Source organism: Chionomys nivalis, chromosome 26 (assembly GCF_950005125.1).
Source record: "Chionomys nivalis chromosome 26, mChiNiv1.1, whole genome shotgun sequence".
NCBI lineage: Eukaryota > Metazoa > Chordata > Mammalia > Rodentia > Cricetidae > Chionomys > Chionomys nivalis.
Genome location: NC_080111.1, coordinates 24,428,014 through 24,446,101, shown reverse-complemented (window position 1 = coordinate 24,446,101; position 18,088 = coordinate 24,428,014). Strand labels below are relative to the sequence as shown.

The 18,088-nt window shown below is 36.6% G+C and overlaps 1 protein-coding gene across 2 annotated transcripts in view; it reads left to right on the top strand.

Moving 5' to 3' along the window:
- The window catches only part of Sema3d (semaphorin 3D), a 188,913-nt gene that overhangs the window by 155,161 nt on the left and 15,664 nt on the right, over positions 1–18,088 (top strand). For both annotated transcript variants that reach the window (XM_057758682.1, XM_057758683.1), the window contains exons 12-16: positions 6,116–6,338; positions 7,966–8,054; positions 9,604–9,645; positions 12,955–13,112; positions 15,631–15,695. In XM_057758682.1, coding sequence (XP_057614665.1) covers positions 6,116–6,338; positions 7,966–8,054; positions 9,604–9,645; positions 12,955–13,112; positions 15,631–15,695 — 577 coding nt within the window. The remainder of the gene's footprint in view (positions 1–6,115; positions 6,339–7,965; positions 8,055–9,603; positions 9,646–12,954; positions 13,113–15,630; positions 15,696–18,088) is intronic.

Here is an 18,088-nt window from a genome sequence, read left to right as displayed (position 1 = left end):
GTGTGTGTGTGCGCGTGCATGCACGCACGTACTTATTATCTGTTCATCTATCAGGGAACACTTAGTTGTCCCACATCTTTGTTACTTAGAATAGGATTGCAATAAAACTAGAAATGATTACACTGCTTTCAGGTACTGATTTAATTCAAGCCATTATAATTTTGCTTTTGGCTGTGTTTCCCCCCAATCATCTGGGTATTATAAATGGAATGGTTTGGAACTGGGGCCATCTACATTAAGTACAATAAATAATTTTGATACACAGGCACAGCCACTGAATCTTCCATACTCATTCATTGAACACAGTTATCAAAATAACTCCATACCAACATTGTCTTGTTATAACGTAAGTGAATAAGATTGCGGTGAGGTTTGCTGTCACCGTTTTCTCAGCTACCACCTGAAAAAGCCATAAATACTGTGGAAGCCTTAAAGAATACTTATTACATGACACTTCTAAGCACACAGTCATTTCCCCCCTAAATGGCAGTTAGTGACTCCCACAAACCAGAAGATGCATAGGTTAGTGTTTTTCATCAGTGGTGAAAGAGAAAACAAAATATGTCAAATATGCTGATATCTGCTGCTTACTCTCAAAATAGCTATGACTAAATTTTGAAATGTCTAAAAGAATGCCTACATCTTTAAATTTTTGTCCTTATTTGCTCAGTTAGTTTTCAATGATTCTTTACTATTGTATTTGTTTTTAATGATCATCCTGTTTCTACATTGCAAATATTTATTGAAAATAAATTAATTTAAATTGTAATGCCGACGTTGAGTTGGGAATATCATGTAGTTGATGTGAAAATGTATTACACAAGTGCTTTTTACCAAATGAACTTTATTACTTTAAATAAGCACATTCGTAAAATCAGTGAAATTAGGTTTCACAGACTATCAAGTGACCACCCTTGTAAAATTTGAGAATGTACGAGTTAGACTGAGTGATAGAGACATTATAACTCACCCTCATATTACACTGGAGGAAATTAGTGTCCAAAATAATTAAATAGTATATCCAATCTCATATTACTCAAGCAGCAGACTGAAAGGGCTGGCTGGGCGGAGTTTTACGGTCAGTCCTTCCCTTGTCCTGTGATATAATATTTACCTCATTCTTAACATTTCCCTCACAAATATATGCCAACATACCCTATCTAAAACTATATTTATTTTATATCATTTTCTGCTGTACTCTCCTATCTGTGCTTATTAAAAGTACAAAACTATACAGCTATGGTCTTCCTCCAATTCAGACATTTTATATAAAATTGCAACTGAACATTGCTTATGACTGACATTTTCACAAATACTTACAACTGGAATCTTGAATTGTTTCTCCTTGGCCTGGTCTGTCCTCTAGACAAGTATAATAAAGCTCTGTAGCCTTGCAACACTTGATATTTTTATTTTAATATAGGGAAATACTTCTAACTTCGGTAAAAGATGTGCTAAGTACAGAATTTGCTCTTGTGCATTGGTTAGAGTCTTTGGTTTTGTATATTCTGTATCCATATTACTTTTATGATTGAACACTGAGTTTATATCCCAGTTAAAGACTTACAGGCATGGGTCATTTTATCTTGTTTAATTTCCTTGGTTTAGGTAGGATGTTGTACCACTGTGGACCAATGCCAAATCTAATTTCTAGTCCACAATACTTTAAGTTAATAAACTTGCAGAGTCACAGAGATTTTCCCCGTGTGATTCTTCTGCCCTCTGGTGTCTGGAAAGAGCAGCTAGCAAACCATGTTTTGTTCAGGTGAATTTGTAGGATCTTTAACTTTTCTGTTTGTTTGGTGCAGTGAGGTTCTGACTGAAATGAAACATCAAAACAAAAGTAAAACAAAGAATGGTACAAATCAGACATGAAAACCAAACTGGACGCAGGATAAAATCAATAGTCTGAAAAATACCTCAATCTTAGGAAGATCTGTAAAGGATGATTTCAATTTTGAGATTTGATTTATTAGAATAATTCAATATAAATTTAGCAAATAAAGAAATTTATTTTACAGTTTTATTTTGTGTTGACAAGGAAGTTGTGTGTGTGTGTGTGTTTATTTTGTATGTGTTATGTGTATACATGTGTGTATGTACATCTGGAATTCTGAAGCTGGTGTTGGTATGTTTCTCTATCACTCTCTGTAAATTATTATTTTGGAGGAAGGCTTTCTCGGTGAATCTGGAGGAGATCACAAAATTGCCAGTACTGTCTTATATCTTGCCAGCATGCCCTAGGTATCCTCTTCTCTGTACCTCCAATGCTGGCATTACAAGTGTGTTCAAACAAAACTGGCTACCTGGGGTTGGAATTCATGTTCCTCACATGCGTGTGGCTAGTATTCTATGAACTGAACTATTCCCCAACTCCTGATAAGGAATTTTTATAATTTGCATATTAATGTAAGATGCTGCCCAGTGCTGACTGAGAAGTAGATTTCAGTTTTAAAGCATTCTTCTGTCTAAAGCTGAAAAGAACATTGACTTTTACAATGTAGATGTTTGTAAGAAAGATGTGATCCACTACCCAGAAACGATTTCCAGCTAGTTTTCAAATTTTGTAAAAATAGCAATTCACCTTTGATTCCTTCTGAATGACTACTGTGTTTTCTGTCATCTAACTTGGCTGCGTTTTAATTATCAAAACAAATGATTCTTCTGACTAATCCTCTGTTTTGTTGTTTGAGACTAAATGGGATCAGAGGTAATATCATTGATTTTCATAGCTTTAGTTTTCCAGGTGGACACTGTTCAATTATAGGTACTGTGCATACTATGAGAATTCTGTGGATTTCTTGGTTTCAAAGTTGGCAATAGCACTGTACCTCGAGAAACACATCATTCTAAACCTGAACCTTCTGGGGAGTCTGACACAACAGACATCACAACCACCCCACGACTAACTAGATCTAGGCTACTTCTCCAGAAACAGTGAGAGTCCAGTTATTTTAAACTTGCATTCACTTTTCACCCTGATTTTCAGCTGTTTAAAACGCACAACCTTGGTTTCTCAACCGGGGTCCCCAATTTTCAAACTACCCACTATATGCAATAATATTTTGATTTTTTTCTTATGGGAATTGCTGTAAGGAAAGGGTATCTGATGGACAGGCAGCAAGGTTCAGAAAGCTCAAGTTCTTTGGATTAATTTTTGCATAGTTTATTATACCTTAATGACTATGTATTAGGCAGATCTCCCCTCCACACACAATCACTAATAAAGGGTCTTTTTGTTACTACACCCCAACGGCTATATATTAATCAGATCTCCCCTCCCCATCTCTAGTTCCTAATACAGGGTTTTTCTTTACAGATCTATTTCAGACTGATCTTTAGAGGAATAAAATTTAGGGGGATAAAATTCCACTTACAAAATGTGCATTTTCAAATTAAAATAAAAATCGTGTTTCTTTTACCTATCACACATAAATCGTCCTGTTTATTCCCCCCGCTTTGGTCTCTCCTTGAGCTATGACTTCGCTCACGCTCCTCATTCCTCTGATTAGCTTAAGAGGAAAATGGGACCTTGAGAGCTCAGAAAGCAGCTGACAGCGTTGAGCAGAGAAACTTCACAGCTGTCTGGTGCCTTGCCACAACAACGGTCTCTCAAAAAACCATTTTACTTTTCTTCTTATCCACCGTTTCCCGCTGCCCTCCTGAAGGCCCTACACAAACACCCAGACCTGCCAATTATTACAGGGTCACACCTAGCTAACTGCAGCCCTCTGACACAGCCAAGCCAGCAGGGCTCGGGATGCTGAGGGCCGCACCCTAGCATCTCCGGGTTTGTCTAGGCGGACTGTCTTCTCTCTTCAGCTCTGGGCACATATCCAGCAATGTTTTGGCGTTTTAAAGTCTGACTGAGAGCTTTCTGTTCAATCTTTTTCTTCTCTCGATGTTTAAACTGACCAAAGAGAACTCGGGTAACCGACCATAATTCCTGCTTTTCATAGGCGGCGAATGCATGCTACGAAAGCACGGGAAGCAACTAAAGATGCTTTGTGGGGTGGGATACTTTGATGAATGATGTCAATGGTTGCGAATTTAAAAGACTATATGCATATCCCACAGTAACACCTAGGATATACAGCTTCAGTGGGAATCCTTAAAGGAAAATTAATAACCAAATATGACTTTTCTTAGATGTGGTATTTCTTTACAATTTGTCCCTTACGTGACTTTCTTTAATGTTTTCCCTGCATAGCAGCCGGCCATCTTCATTTGTGAATTCTGTACTTTGAAACTGTGGCTACTGTGTAACTACAGATGCAAAATTAAGCTGAAGGGCTCTTTCCAACATGCGATGTAGGCAAAATTTTGCTTTTAACGATAAATCAATCAGACTGAACTGAAGATGTTAAGAGATATGAGACCCTTCAGAAATGGCCACTGAGTAAAACTCAAAGGTGCATCTCTAGTCATCAAAAAGCTCGGTATTATCTGTGCCTATCTCCGTTTGAAGTCTGACTCAGTCTACTTAATAAAGGGCTCCTTCCGCAGTGAAGTTGACAGATTGATTCTCTTTGGGTGAAGGGGAAATGCAGAAGGCAGTGAGGGACACACAGACTTTGATCTTCACACCGACTTTCAGCGGCAGCACGCAAATGGCTGACGATGCAGGACATATCTCTTTCGTGAGAGCCCGGGACAATTGACTAGACATCAGCAAAGGATCAGTTTCTTAAAGGAAGACATGAAAAACTTTCGTAAAAGATACTCTCAAATAGAAAATCACTAACGGGTCTTTTAAATTTTTAGTGCAACTTCTTTAGTAGTACAACTTTTTTGGTAGACACTGTCTTTCATAATGGGTCATTATGATTTTATTGGTATGAAATTTGGAGTTAAAGCTATTTATTATCATTTACTTCATGATCGTCAGCTAATAATGCCCTTCTTGACCTCTAAGGAGGAGACTTTGAAGAACTGATATAATTCCAATTAATATCTAACTTAGATGATTTTCATCAGTACGAATTTTATTCCATGTCAACTTTTTTATAAAACTCTAAGATTTTTGTTTAGTTTTAGTTTTATTTTATTTTGGTAATGTCAAGATACTTTTAACAGAGTTTTTTTCTGATGTCTTGCCTTTTATTCTATATACTTGCATTGATTAAATATAGTTTCTATTTAAAAATTAGTCTATTGAGATTTGAAACGTAGTTTTTCTACTAAAGGCAACTTTCTAGGAGATAGTTTTTGAAACATAAATTAAATTTCTGCTATGAAAGAAATTTGTAAAATGTTCAAATGGTAATGTTATTCCTTCGCTAGTCTGGATAACTGCACATCAAATTCAGTGAATTTATATCAAGTTGTGCTTGATATAAATTAAATTTGACCACCAGAGGGCAGTTTATACTAACTCTTTTTTCTATATGCGCTCCCAGAAAGTAGTTTTAAGCAGAGGTGGGAAGTGGACTGAGGTATATTCACAGAGCCCAGGCTTAGGGGAGGAGCATGCAGGATGGGACAGAGTTTAATTTTCAGAGCTGCAGTGCAGAAGTGTATAGCTGTAATTTCAAACCATTAAAGCTCTTCTGGAGCGAATTTTGTGACATGTTGATTTGTTCCTTCTACTTTTAAATAAATGCATTTAAATCGGAAGGGAGTCCTAACTTCGTTTAAATATAAAAATAAAGTTTCCCATCACATTCTTGCATTCATAGATCATTTTCATGGTAGTTTTTCAATATAAGTTTCTAGTACCACCATTGGAAAATTTGGGGGTGGGTCATGAGATATTTTATCATAAAAGATGGGCTGACCTATTTGCATAGTGTTGGCTGCCCCTGAGCCTGGATGTTCCTTGCACTGACCCTGTTCCGAAACTACAGGGATATATCATAATGCCTGATTAGAAAAATTAATTTCTGTTCAAAACCACAATCTTTTTAAGAAAGTAAGATTACACTGGGGAAACTAGAAAATTCAGGTAACATCCCCTAATTATGAATGTTTACATGAAGAGACTCAGATTTCCCTTTATTGGAGGTAGACTGCATTTGTTGCACGTTGGTGTGAGTCTTCCACTCGCTCATCTATTTGCTATGATCCACGGCATGCAGCTCTCAGGTGCCTTATTCCTGCACACATTTCTTTTCAGTGTCCAAGCAAAACCTATGATCCACTGATTAAATCCACCCGCGACTTCCCTGACGACGTCATAAGCTTCATAAGGCGCCACCCGGTGATGTATAAGTCGGTGTACCCAGTGGCAGGAGCACCTACCTTCAAGAGAATCAATGTGGACTACAGATTGACGCAGATAGTGGTGGATCATGTTGTTGCTGAAGACGGACAGTATGATGTCATGTTTCTCGGAACAGGTACCCTCAAACCACACTTACAGTCAAAGAAATTGAAGTGATCACTCATGGATGAAGAAAACAAAAACTTCCAAAATATTTGTCAGCCAAAATCAAGTAAAGATCAGTTAATACAATGTTTCCTAAAATGGTTTAGCCTGTGCATTCAAATGATGATCACAAATATATGTATACATTTATGTGTATATTTTATATACATACATTTTCACACAAAGTATTATTGCTTATTTGGTGATTCTCAAAATTAAGGAAAACATTGTGTAATAACACCATTCTAGTGGCAGTAAAGACAGCATGTTCCTTCAGAACTTGGTACTGTAATATATATGCTACCTGGTGAACTGAGCATTTTTGCAATAGGAAATTAGTGAGTTTTAAATGCTGGGTATTTATTAGAACAAATTCTCAATGATGTGAAACAGTTAGAATTATTTAACATCTAAGTACTACACTAGTTTTGCAGAAATTAAGCTTATGTGGAAAGATCATGGCATAGCTAGGGCCTTTGTCACCAGCTGTCAAGCCTGATTATGTTTCAGATGGCAAGTGCAAACCCCAGATAATCTAGGGGATGCTCCATTTCCGAGACTGCGGAGATGACTATTTAAGGGTCAGAACTTTAATTAGTACGTTATTAATTCTCATGAGCTAAATTTAATTTGCACTGGTCATCCAAAGCTCATTCATAGGTCCTTAGCAATTCAGTACCATAAAGAGCACTCAGCCACTAGATGGTACTACCTATCCTTTCCTGAGAAAATAAGGGGACTTCAAAAAGTATATTATGTATTGTAAAAATGTATTTAGCAGTTTTGAACATCTTAGAGTCTCTTTTTAAAAACTAAATAATCTTGGCACTTTCTACACATTATGAAATTACTATATGTCCCTATTTTCAAGCTCCCCGATCAGAATTTTAAAAACGTATTTTCAATAGATTAATTGCAAAATGTTAACTCTCTTTTTATGTTTGTAGTGAATGTTACATTATCTTTTTATACTGGCATGCTACAGAGACACATCTCATTCATTATATGATTATTTAAGATACCTTTTCTAAACATCATGTTTATTATATTTCATTAAAGTTATAGCTTCTTTTAACTTTGAGTCAAAATAACCTGAAACAACTTTAAATTTTAATCTCATTAACAATTATTCTGAAGGCACATTGTATTTGAAGGATTAGCAAGCTTCCCCATGAAAAGGTTTCCGATGTCTTCTGGTCCATTTTTTAGCATTTTAGAAAATTTTATATATCTTTTTTTAGTGTTTATAATTGAACAGATATAATCACTATGTAAATCTTACTAAAGAGAAAATAAATAGGTTTATGTAATCTTTATTTTAGCAGTTTATCATTTAAAAAATAAAATATATATTTACTTGTTATTTCAAACAATAATAAATTAGTCATATATATGCAGTTATGAAAATAGTATGTATTTTACTTTTAATCTATTTAAAAGAATCTGCTCTAGAAGGGAAACAGCATTCACAGCAGGCTTCATTTCCCACTGCTTTATTTGGGCAAATGAGAAGGAAAAATTTTAGATTTCTAGACATATTCATTCAACTCAATATTGAAAGCCAAACAGTGGTGTTAGGAGTCCGTGTCTTTTTTCAGACATTGGAACAGTCCTCAAAGTTGTCAGCATTTCCAAGGAAAAGTGGAACATGGAAGAAGTAGTCCTGGAGGAGCTTCAGGTGTTCAAGGTGAGAGGGGCTCGGGACAAAGGCTGAGACTGCACAGTGCCAGACGCACTTTGTGTTTTTTCTCTCTTGTTCCCCGGATAAGTCACTGAAATGTACTTCCACTGTTTTTCTGGCCAAGCATTGGAACAGGACATAAGCAAGTGTGAAAGGCACTCACTTCTGCTGCTAAATGCCACTGACAGAAAGAAGCTGCTTGGTTGCGTTCTCCTTACTGCATTCTCCAAACATATAGTCAGTCAAGTGGCCACATTGAGTCAAAGCCTGGGATCTCCTATTACCCAGATGCTTTTCTACTTTATGAATGTTACTTTGCAACTTTTCCCCAAATGAATTTGAGAGAACTGGAAAGGTTTATGAATCATGTATAAGAGTCCTGATTTACTGTACTGGAAAAAAATTCAATGATAGCAAGTTATGCGTGCCACAATCCTCTCGCCTCTCGAAGGGAATTAGGAGGCCTGGAGGAAGAGCTCTTTGTTTTAAATTATGCTTTTAACAATAAATACATTGTAGTGTGACAGGAATTCCTTGTAGCTACTCTGTGGTATTTAGAATTATTTCATGAAAAATAAGGCATTAGAAATAGTGTCATATTTCTTAGAATATGTTCTTTTATGTTTTGTTTTCTTAAAGAAGTTTATTAAAAACTGTTTCCATGTAAACATGCATTGCCTGGAAAGAGGGAGTCCTCCTCTGTGAAGGACTAAAGTTAATTATCATGCCGAGGTCGCCAGGATCCTGTTTACATTCTGATGATAATAGTGGTCAAGAAGTTAACAAGAACAAGACCTGCTATCTGGCCTCTTCCAAAACAAAATTCTGGGTGGCTCCTTAGGGAAAAGTGTATGTCAAACATAAGAGTGAATGAACAGAGGTTCAGGGAACTTCTATCATGAGCAGGCACATAATTCTAAGATAACAAATCTTCTCCAATGGATCTTAGAGGCAAGAATTGACTGTTAGCTCGGTGATCAAATTCTTCTTCTCCTCCTTTTCTTCTTCCTCTTCCTCTTATCCTTCCATCCATCTATCTATCTATCTGTCTGTCTGTCTATCTATATTTTTATATTTTATCATGAAGCCGCAAATAATGACACCTTGAGGAGTCACATAAGAACTATCTTCATGAACAGCAGAACTTTAGCTTTGCAAACGCTGCTACCTAAACAAGTTTTGAATCTTTGATACAAGTAACATCAAAATGGAGGAATAAATAATGATGGAGATCTTCTTGTCAACACTAGTATGAATTATATGCCAACATAAAGATACGCAGGTTTAGAACACAGTGAAAACTTGTTAATAACTAGGAGGCATTTCAACACAGCATTTCCTCATAGAGTCGGCTAGGTTCTCTCTGAAAAAATACTTCAAGCATTTTTCTCGTGTCTAGTAAGGGAGAATCGAAACACACTGCAAGAAATCAGAAAGTAGTAAGGTCATGTTCTCCTCTCATTGAGAGTCTGGACAACTGAGTTTGACATAAACCAGCATACTAACTAATATAAAGCTCTAAATGTATTTACTGACATTTTGCTTCTGTTTGCAGCACCCAACAGCCATCTTGAACATGGAGTTGTCTCTGAAGCAGGTAGTTTGTAATTTCTGTTTACCAATTAACTTCAGATGTCTGTAGTTCCCTGAATCAAAGTTCATTTGCAGAGTTTATTGAAAATGGAGACTGGAAGTTAAGTCATTAATAATACAGAAAGTTAAAGGTTGCCTGTTTCTCCTCTGATTGATCAGAAGTCACTATTTCAGCCTTGCTTTGGGAGAATGGAGAAAGAAATATTAATGGGATGGTAAATAGTGTGTACTCTCTTTGCCTCTGAAAAAAATGAGTGTGTGCTTGTCTTCTGAAATTGTATTTCTGCTCACATCATAAGACACATATTTAAGATTCCAATCACAAGTCTTGAAAGGGGTTTTTTGATTAGGGAACCTAGAATTTCAAATATGAACCATGGTACACAACACAGAAGAATCAACCTTCAGCACTTTACTCAATAGCAAACTTTCAGAACCTATTTTCTCAACTGGAAAACTCTCTTGTTTGTTATGAGTTTAATGTTTATTTAATTATACTTGTTTGGTGATGCTTGGAATCAAACCTAGGGCTTTACACTTATTAAGAAAGTTAATTTGTACTTTTTGCTGGGGGGGGTGGGGAAACAGGATCTTATTATCTAATTCAGACACTACCTCCTAAGTACTGTGTTTATTGACAGGCATGACAAAAAGCTGGATTCCTTTTTTTCAGTGCTGAGTGACACTAGGTCATTGTAAATACTAGACAAGCACTTTCCCTCTTCTACCATGGCCGGATATCCGCATTCTGCTCTAAGTTTAAATAGAACGCAATATGCCAACATTTTAAGCAAAGTGATGTAAGTGTTAATGTTCAATTTTAGTAATCATAAATATATATAATATGATTTTGCAGTTATAGTATAATCTACATTGACTAGATTTAGTCTTAACATTCTATTCCTACACTACAAAAACCCTCAAGATTTAAGACAGTCATTTAATAATATAGGTTCCACAGTAGGGCACTGCTACAATTAAACTTAGTAGTTCCATTAGAGGAAAGTCTAAATGGGTTTGCTTCTGAGTTCTTTTCATTGAATTACACATTCAATAACTTTTAGTACTTGAATCTCTGCTATTGTGCATTGAAGATACAGGAAAGAATGAGGGGTGTAGTGCTAAACGGAGAATGAGGGGTGTAGCGCTAAACGGGAGATTAGCTGGACAGAGCTGACAGGGGGAAGCACACCGACAACATAGCATAATAATTGAAACACATACCACAAAGACGAAGGACAGAAAGAAACTTGAAAGTGAGCCAGGAAGACCAGGGGTTGGGAGAAGAAGAAAGAAACGGAGGGAGAAATGAATGAGAGTTCACTAGATAGAATGAGCAAATAAGAATGTGAAAATGAAGGTCTACACCTGTTTCTATCAAGTGTGTATAAAAGTTGATCCAAAACATACGTACTTAAGGTGAAAGGAAGTTAGAGATGACTCTGGAGTAGGAAGCGTGAGATGTCAGGCTCTACCTGTCCCCCATGATGTTTAACAGCTTAAGAACAAAAGCTCTTATGGTTTTTAAGCGAGAGAATGTCAGAAGAAGACCATCTTTTTAGAAAGATCTGTCTGTGGAAAAGGGAGCGGGTCCTCTGCAGAGGTGGGGGTTATGAAGAAAAGCTGGCATTAGAAAAGTAGTTAGAACCTTGCAAACAATTTATGCAAATGATGATTCAGAGCAAAACAACGGCCACAGTAGAGGTAAGAGGCTGAAAAAGGTGAGAGCTTCATGGATGGAAAAGAAGTTATAAAGATGATGAGAGTGACGAGGAAAGTGTAGCCATTTGCCATAAGCATTTCAGAGAACTGTGGGAAAGAAGATAACAGAATTCTTTGTGTTTAATGACAAGGAAGTCTTAACAGAATTTAACAGGCAATAAAGTAGATTTCCATAAGTTGGTAACCTCTATGCCTTTTATGCTACAGTCTGTTTCTGTGGGGTTTCTCCTTATTTCAAAGCTGAGAATGGTCCACTATAGTTATAAGTTCTTGAGAACCATAGGCTGAGACTTATCATTGACACTATTCCTCTGTCTTCATCTCCTCTGCTGCAGACGCCCAGATGGATGTATAGGAGGAGTACTACAGGAATTTCAGAACTAACTTTCCAAGTGTAATTTATTTGCTGTTTCCGGTATCCTGCTGCCTTTGCTTTATGATATAGCATTGTTCAAGTCTACCTTATGATGTAGACACCAAACATTTAATCACCAGTTGTAACCTGTATTTTATCAGGGATCAGTTCATCTTAAAGAAATTAGTGTCAGGCGTCTCCTTTAGACATTTCTTCTGTTCAGAGCCATGGCATAGGCATGCCATCAATGTTGCCTGTAATATCTATGCTTATTAGCATCTACCAAAGTACAACTTCTACTACTGGGAAAGAAATGATGTCTTAATTCCACAGTCTAGCAGCTTATTAGCTTAAATTATTGCCTAGCCTACGTCAGCTATTGTCTGTAGTTGTTAGTAGCTTTTTAGTTGTTGGAGTTTTTGTTGTTGTTGTTGTTATTTTGTTTGTTTGATTTTACTCTTTAGGGGCCCAACTCCCACCTCCCAAATAAATGCCCCAAGAATTATTCTTCCTTATGAATGCCCAGCCTTAGCTTGGCTTGTTTCTAGTCAGCTTGTCTAAATTAAATTATCTCGTTTTTCTTTAGCTACATTTTGCCTCTGAGATTTTTACCTTTCTTTATCCTATCTATGTATCTTTCTTTACTTCTTACTCAATAGCTGGCTGTGTGGCTGTGTGGCTTTGCGGCTGTGTGACTGTGTGGCTCTGAGGCTGTGTGGCTAGCCCTGGCATCGTCCTCTTCTTCTCCTTTTCTCACTCCTCCTTCTTCTCTCTCTTTCCTATTTTATCTCCTCTTATTTATTCTCCCTGCATGCCAGCCCTGCCCATCCTTTCTCTATCCTGCATAGCTATTGGCCATTCAGCTCTTTATTAGACCACTCAGGTATTTTAGGAAGCCAAAGCGACACAACTTCACAGTTAAACAAATGCAACATAAAAGAATGCAGCACATCTTTGCATCATTAAAAAAATATTCCACAGCATAAACTAATGTAGCACATCTAAAACTAATATTCCCCAGTAGTGGTCGATTTCATATTGAAATCTTCTAGTCAGAGTCTGGCTAGGGGTAGGCAAAATTTGCTTGTTTTATCCTTCCTCACAATTCTGCATCAGCGTTTACAGATAACAGGACACCTACAAATGGGTTTAGAGCTATTGTACGGTACTTACAAAAGGGAGATTCTCAAGACTAATGTGAGTGATGGCACTGATTCACTTCTGCTTGATTTGCAGCAACAGTTGTACGTTGGTTCCTGGGATGGATTGGTTCAGCTCTCCTTGCACAGATGTGACACTTACGGGAAAGCCTGTGCAGATTGCTGTCTTGCCAGAGACCCCTACTGTGCTTGGGATGGAAATGCTTGCTCAAGATACGCACCCACTTCCAAAAGGTCAGGATGCCCCTCCCTCCCACATGATTTCTCACAAGAAAACCTTACTTTCAGGCTCAGTTAAAGGCAAATAGAAAACTTGGCCTGTGGAAGGAATATTATAATTAAAATATTCAGTCACTTTATATTAAAGTTGGAAGACTGAACAGATTATCTGAAATTGTGAAATATGGAATTTTAAAAAATCTGATAAATTATATATAGCATTTTTAACAGCCAACCATAGTGGTTCATGCCTGTATTTGCACAACACAGGAGACTGAGGCAGGAGAACTGCTGTGAGTTCCAGAATAGCCTGAGCTATATAGTGATATCCTGTTTACTTCTCAGAATTGTTCTTGTTAACTAGTTTTATTACATTCCTTCCCTCGGACTTCTAAATATGCACATATTCACATTTATTATTTTGCAAGTTGTTCATAAGTACTCATGTTTGCAGAAGTGCAGACAAAGACCACTGTACATCTAGTGATTTGATGCAATTTTATTTTTACTCTAATAGCTATAATTTGTCAATTCCTGTCACTCAGATCAGCTTCAACAATAAACTGTTGCCTTGACATTGGTAGCTTTTTATTTTATAAACACTTGACTATATCCAGGAAAGCTCAACCATTGCATTATTCTACACACACAAGTACAAGTTATCCAGAGTTATGAGATACACGTTTTGACACTATTTTTTAAGAGAAAAACATTAGGAAAAAATATGAATGCCGGCCAATCATACTCATGTTAGATGGATATTTTACCATCATATGTCATATTCTTGTATGTACATGGTAATAATATTATTTGCTAAGGTGTTATTCAAAGTATATGTCCTAAATAAAACTGTTATCAAATTATAGCATGCTTTTGGTTACCTTCATTTTTAAGCTACTTTTGGTGTCTTTAGTGCTCTAAGTGAAAAACATGTATTAGTTTCACTGTCACGTGTACATTTATTTTAGGTTAAATATTTCACTAATCCGTCAGATTCTAAACATTAGGACTCAACAATTGTAGGACTTTTGTACATCTGCACATATTCATTAAACCTGAGACACATTTTATATTCGTTTAAGTCCATACATTAAGCATAAGTGGCTAAATATGATTATTCGGAGTTAAAAGTTTCCAACAGTTTGTTAAAACTTGTCTGCCCAAAATAGACTCATCTTAATGAGTGTTTGGGGATTTCTTTTCTAGAAGCTGAAAAGTAGAGTGTTCATTACTTGGCAATAAATGTTCTCTTTGATTAATTGATCCTGTTCCTGAAGAAGCCAAGATTTAAAAACATTCATGACCTTATGTTCCTTACAGCATCATAATTTTTTTCTTCCTGTGTTTCCCAAGACTGCATCTCTGATCTCACAGACATGCCACTGTGATGTGCTCCCTCACCTAACATAATGTCCATCAGAGGCTACAGATGTGTACAATGGATGACTCTTTTCCAAGGTTGTCATCTGGTCAGCTGTGCCCCTGGGGAGCACTCCAAGCATCTGAGAAAGTTTACTGCTGTGTCTCTGATCTCTGAAGTGACAACATGGACCCCAGAGCGTAGCAGGGAAGAAGGGATCTAGAGGATTAGCAATAATGTTAGATAGGAATAAGAAATCCTGGTGTGTTGTGTCATAATGTGGAGTATAGATAATAACACTGGACTGTACCATTCAAACAAACCAGAAGGGATTTTGAAGATTTTTATTTCAAAGCAGTATCTAAAGAGATAAATACATTTAACCCAATTGTAACATCTCACAGTTATATCTATTTATAAAAATATTATGTAGTAGAATGTTAATATGTACAACTTTAATGGTTTTATGTGCATGTTGAAATACTTTCTGTTTAAAAATTTAAAATAGACAAAGACAGTGAAACTATATTAAAGAGTAAGATATATTTAGATTAAGTGGAAATGTGGCATTTCTTCTTAAATAGGTATTAATTTAAGGAAAACGTATAACATAATGCAAAATTTCTTGTATTATTTTCATAATTACCAGGATAGCTACTTATTTATTGATAATAATAACAAATATGCATGTATGCCATATTGAACTTGTAGTTCTGTTGCTGGCTGACCCTAATTTATTGAATAAAGTGTGTAATAGAATGAATGACACAATTAGATTTTTTGTTTATATGCATTTTCCTACTCACTAGAAGACTTTTGTATATTATGATTTTGGCAGGCAGGAAGGGAAGAAGAGTTCTTTCTGTGTCTTGTGTATCAACCTGGATCTTAGTCATGTTCAACCTGTTCTATTGAATAACTTGTGAAGCTAGAGAAAAAGAGTGGTAGTTAAATAAAATTCTGATCATCTTAATGCAAAACAGGATTTGTTGTGTTGGGACCTTTCTACCACAAGAATTTAAATTAATGTTTGATTGATGGGAACCCTGACCTGCATTTAGGTTGCACAGTAAGACAAGTACAGTTTGTCTCAGTTAGTGTTAGCATGAGACACAGCCTTTCTATATTCCAATTATACTTGAAGATCTAATTAGCTTAATTTTCTTTCCATAGGCGAGCTAGACGCCAGGATGTAAAATATGGGGACCCAATCACTCAGTGCTGGGACATAGAAGACAGTAAGTATGGGCTTGATGCACATTTTTTACCATTTAAAATGATAAGCCTCCTCTTCCTGAGCCTTTTAAAAAATTTCTATATGAATCTAAACAACCATACATATGACTATCTCATTGTGTATAATGCTTATGTTCTGGAAAAGCAACAGGAGTTTCATAAACGAGTTCCCTGTCTACTTGCCTAAGTGAATAACCCTTTGTTAAATCGTGATTTGTTTCATATGTCTTTTAAATTCCTGAGCCACAACGTGTTTCTTCTTTAGTGCCTTATCCATCCTTTTAAAGTTGGAGGATTCTGTTAGAGGCAAAACAGGGTTTAACCCCAAACATTTGAGAATCCTGAGGAAACGTGAAGACCTCCCAGGAAGTTCTGATAAAAAAATAAGTATTTAGTGCTTATTAGAACAAAGTTTTAGGTGGTCTGAACTTTATTTTCATTCACTTACTCTTGCATACCTTCAAGCAGTAAATGCTCATTGAGTAAGTTGTGTATGTCCTTAATTGATCTCTGTGTTCTGTGAGACAAAGGAATTCCTTAGAGTGCTTATGCCCTTCGGAGGAGATGTCACAAGGTACAATTAGTAATACAGAAATTTAGTAAATGGAGAGTTCGCTAAAGGCTATGTTGTTCAGAAGAAACAATCCTCAGAATAGATGAGCTTGAAAATCTGAGTAGGGAAGAGGTAGGATGCTGGAAAGGAGATTTTGTGATTGAGTTTGAATGTGGAAAAAAATAACTCTAAAACTATAGACAGCTTTGAGGTTTTATTTATTGTCTTCTGATTTTCCCACCCCCAAACATATACATGTACGTTTTTTGTTTTGTTTTCTTCTTTGGAGACAGGGTCTCACTATGTATTCTGGCATACTGCCCTGGAGCTCGATTTCTTCTGTAAACCAGGCTGAACTTTAACTCACAGAGACCTTCCTATCTGCCTCCTGAGTGTTGACATCTCTCTCTCTCTCTCTCTCTCTCTCTCTCTCTCTCTCTCTCTCTCTCTCTCTCTCTCTCACACACACACACACACACACACACACACACACACACATATACCACACTACTTGAATAGGGAAAGGAAGACACATTCTTTCATCATGTTGATTGTAAATGACCAAAAATGACCTAACTCTTCATAGTTTGTAACTGGTGGGCCAGGAGTCATTTCTTGATTGTAAAACACAGTAGTGTTTTTAACTTATAAGTTCATCCTTCTGCGCAGAAAGTTGTGGTATAGAATAGGGTGTATACCTTTTTATTCTAATATGGAAGTGACTCACTGTTACGTCCATTGTTCACTTTAGTGAACTTCATTGCATGCTATGAATTCAATCCTTTACACACATAAATGAAAAGATACACCAGGGGCAGTTTTGAGAATTGAGGATGTGTGAATGACTAGAACACTATCCATGTATTCCTAGACTTTATAGTCACTTGTTTGTTAGGGGAAAAGATAAATGGAAAACAGGAAAAATAAGTTCGATGTCAGATGATGACAGGTGGCATAAAGGAAATGAACAAAGTACATTGTTCCCTGAGTCACTCACAGTAATCGCCTTCCCTTCCCCACAGCCCTTTCCTGTTATAAACCATTGCACAAGATCTCTTTAAATCATCTTGCTCATCCCCTTCCCATTGAGGTCCCCTGCAACTTCTTCCATTTCAAATCCAATAGACAATTTTTATTTTTGATTTTTATATAATCTACAGTTCTTTCTTCTTTGAATCACTTCATTCTCTAGAGGGATGCTTACCAGTTAGGAAGTTTTGTGAGCTTACTCTACATCCCTGTTAACTGGAGTCAATCATGTAGCTGATTTATATCAGGAGATCATCAGAAACAACAAATCAAGTTTACTTGTGCTCAGAGAGATAATATTCTGCACACTTGCACTGCTGTGGCATTGTATCTTTCTGGTCAACCACTTACCTTGTAGAACCTTCTGCATTTTCTCACACACTTAGAATTTAGGAGCATCCCCAGACATTTTTTTCATCATACATTTGTTTGTCTTTTCCCTTACTGTAGCAGTACAGTCTTCTCAACTCTCAAATTCATAGTTAACTTTCTTGTCCTGTATATTAGGCATGAGTGCTTATAGTCCTACTCAAAAACTGCACTTGAATGCCCATTTTGTGTCTACAATGAGTGACTGAGAAAGACTTCTTGTTTCCATGGTTTACTATGACCACCTCATCATAGTAAATAATGATAGCATTCACTGAACTGAGGCGAAAAGCTCCTAGGAATCTTCCTGGTGCCTGTCTTTCTTTCACAGTCTATCACCTACCTCTTGATAATCTTTCTGCCTCTGAGGCCAAACTCCACTTCTTATTGCCACCAGTGACAATGAAGCTGTGGTTCTTCCCCAGTAGATTCTTTACAAGTCTC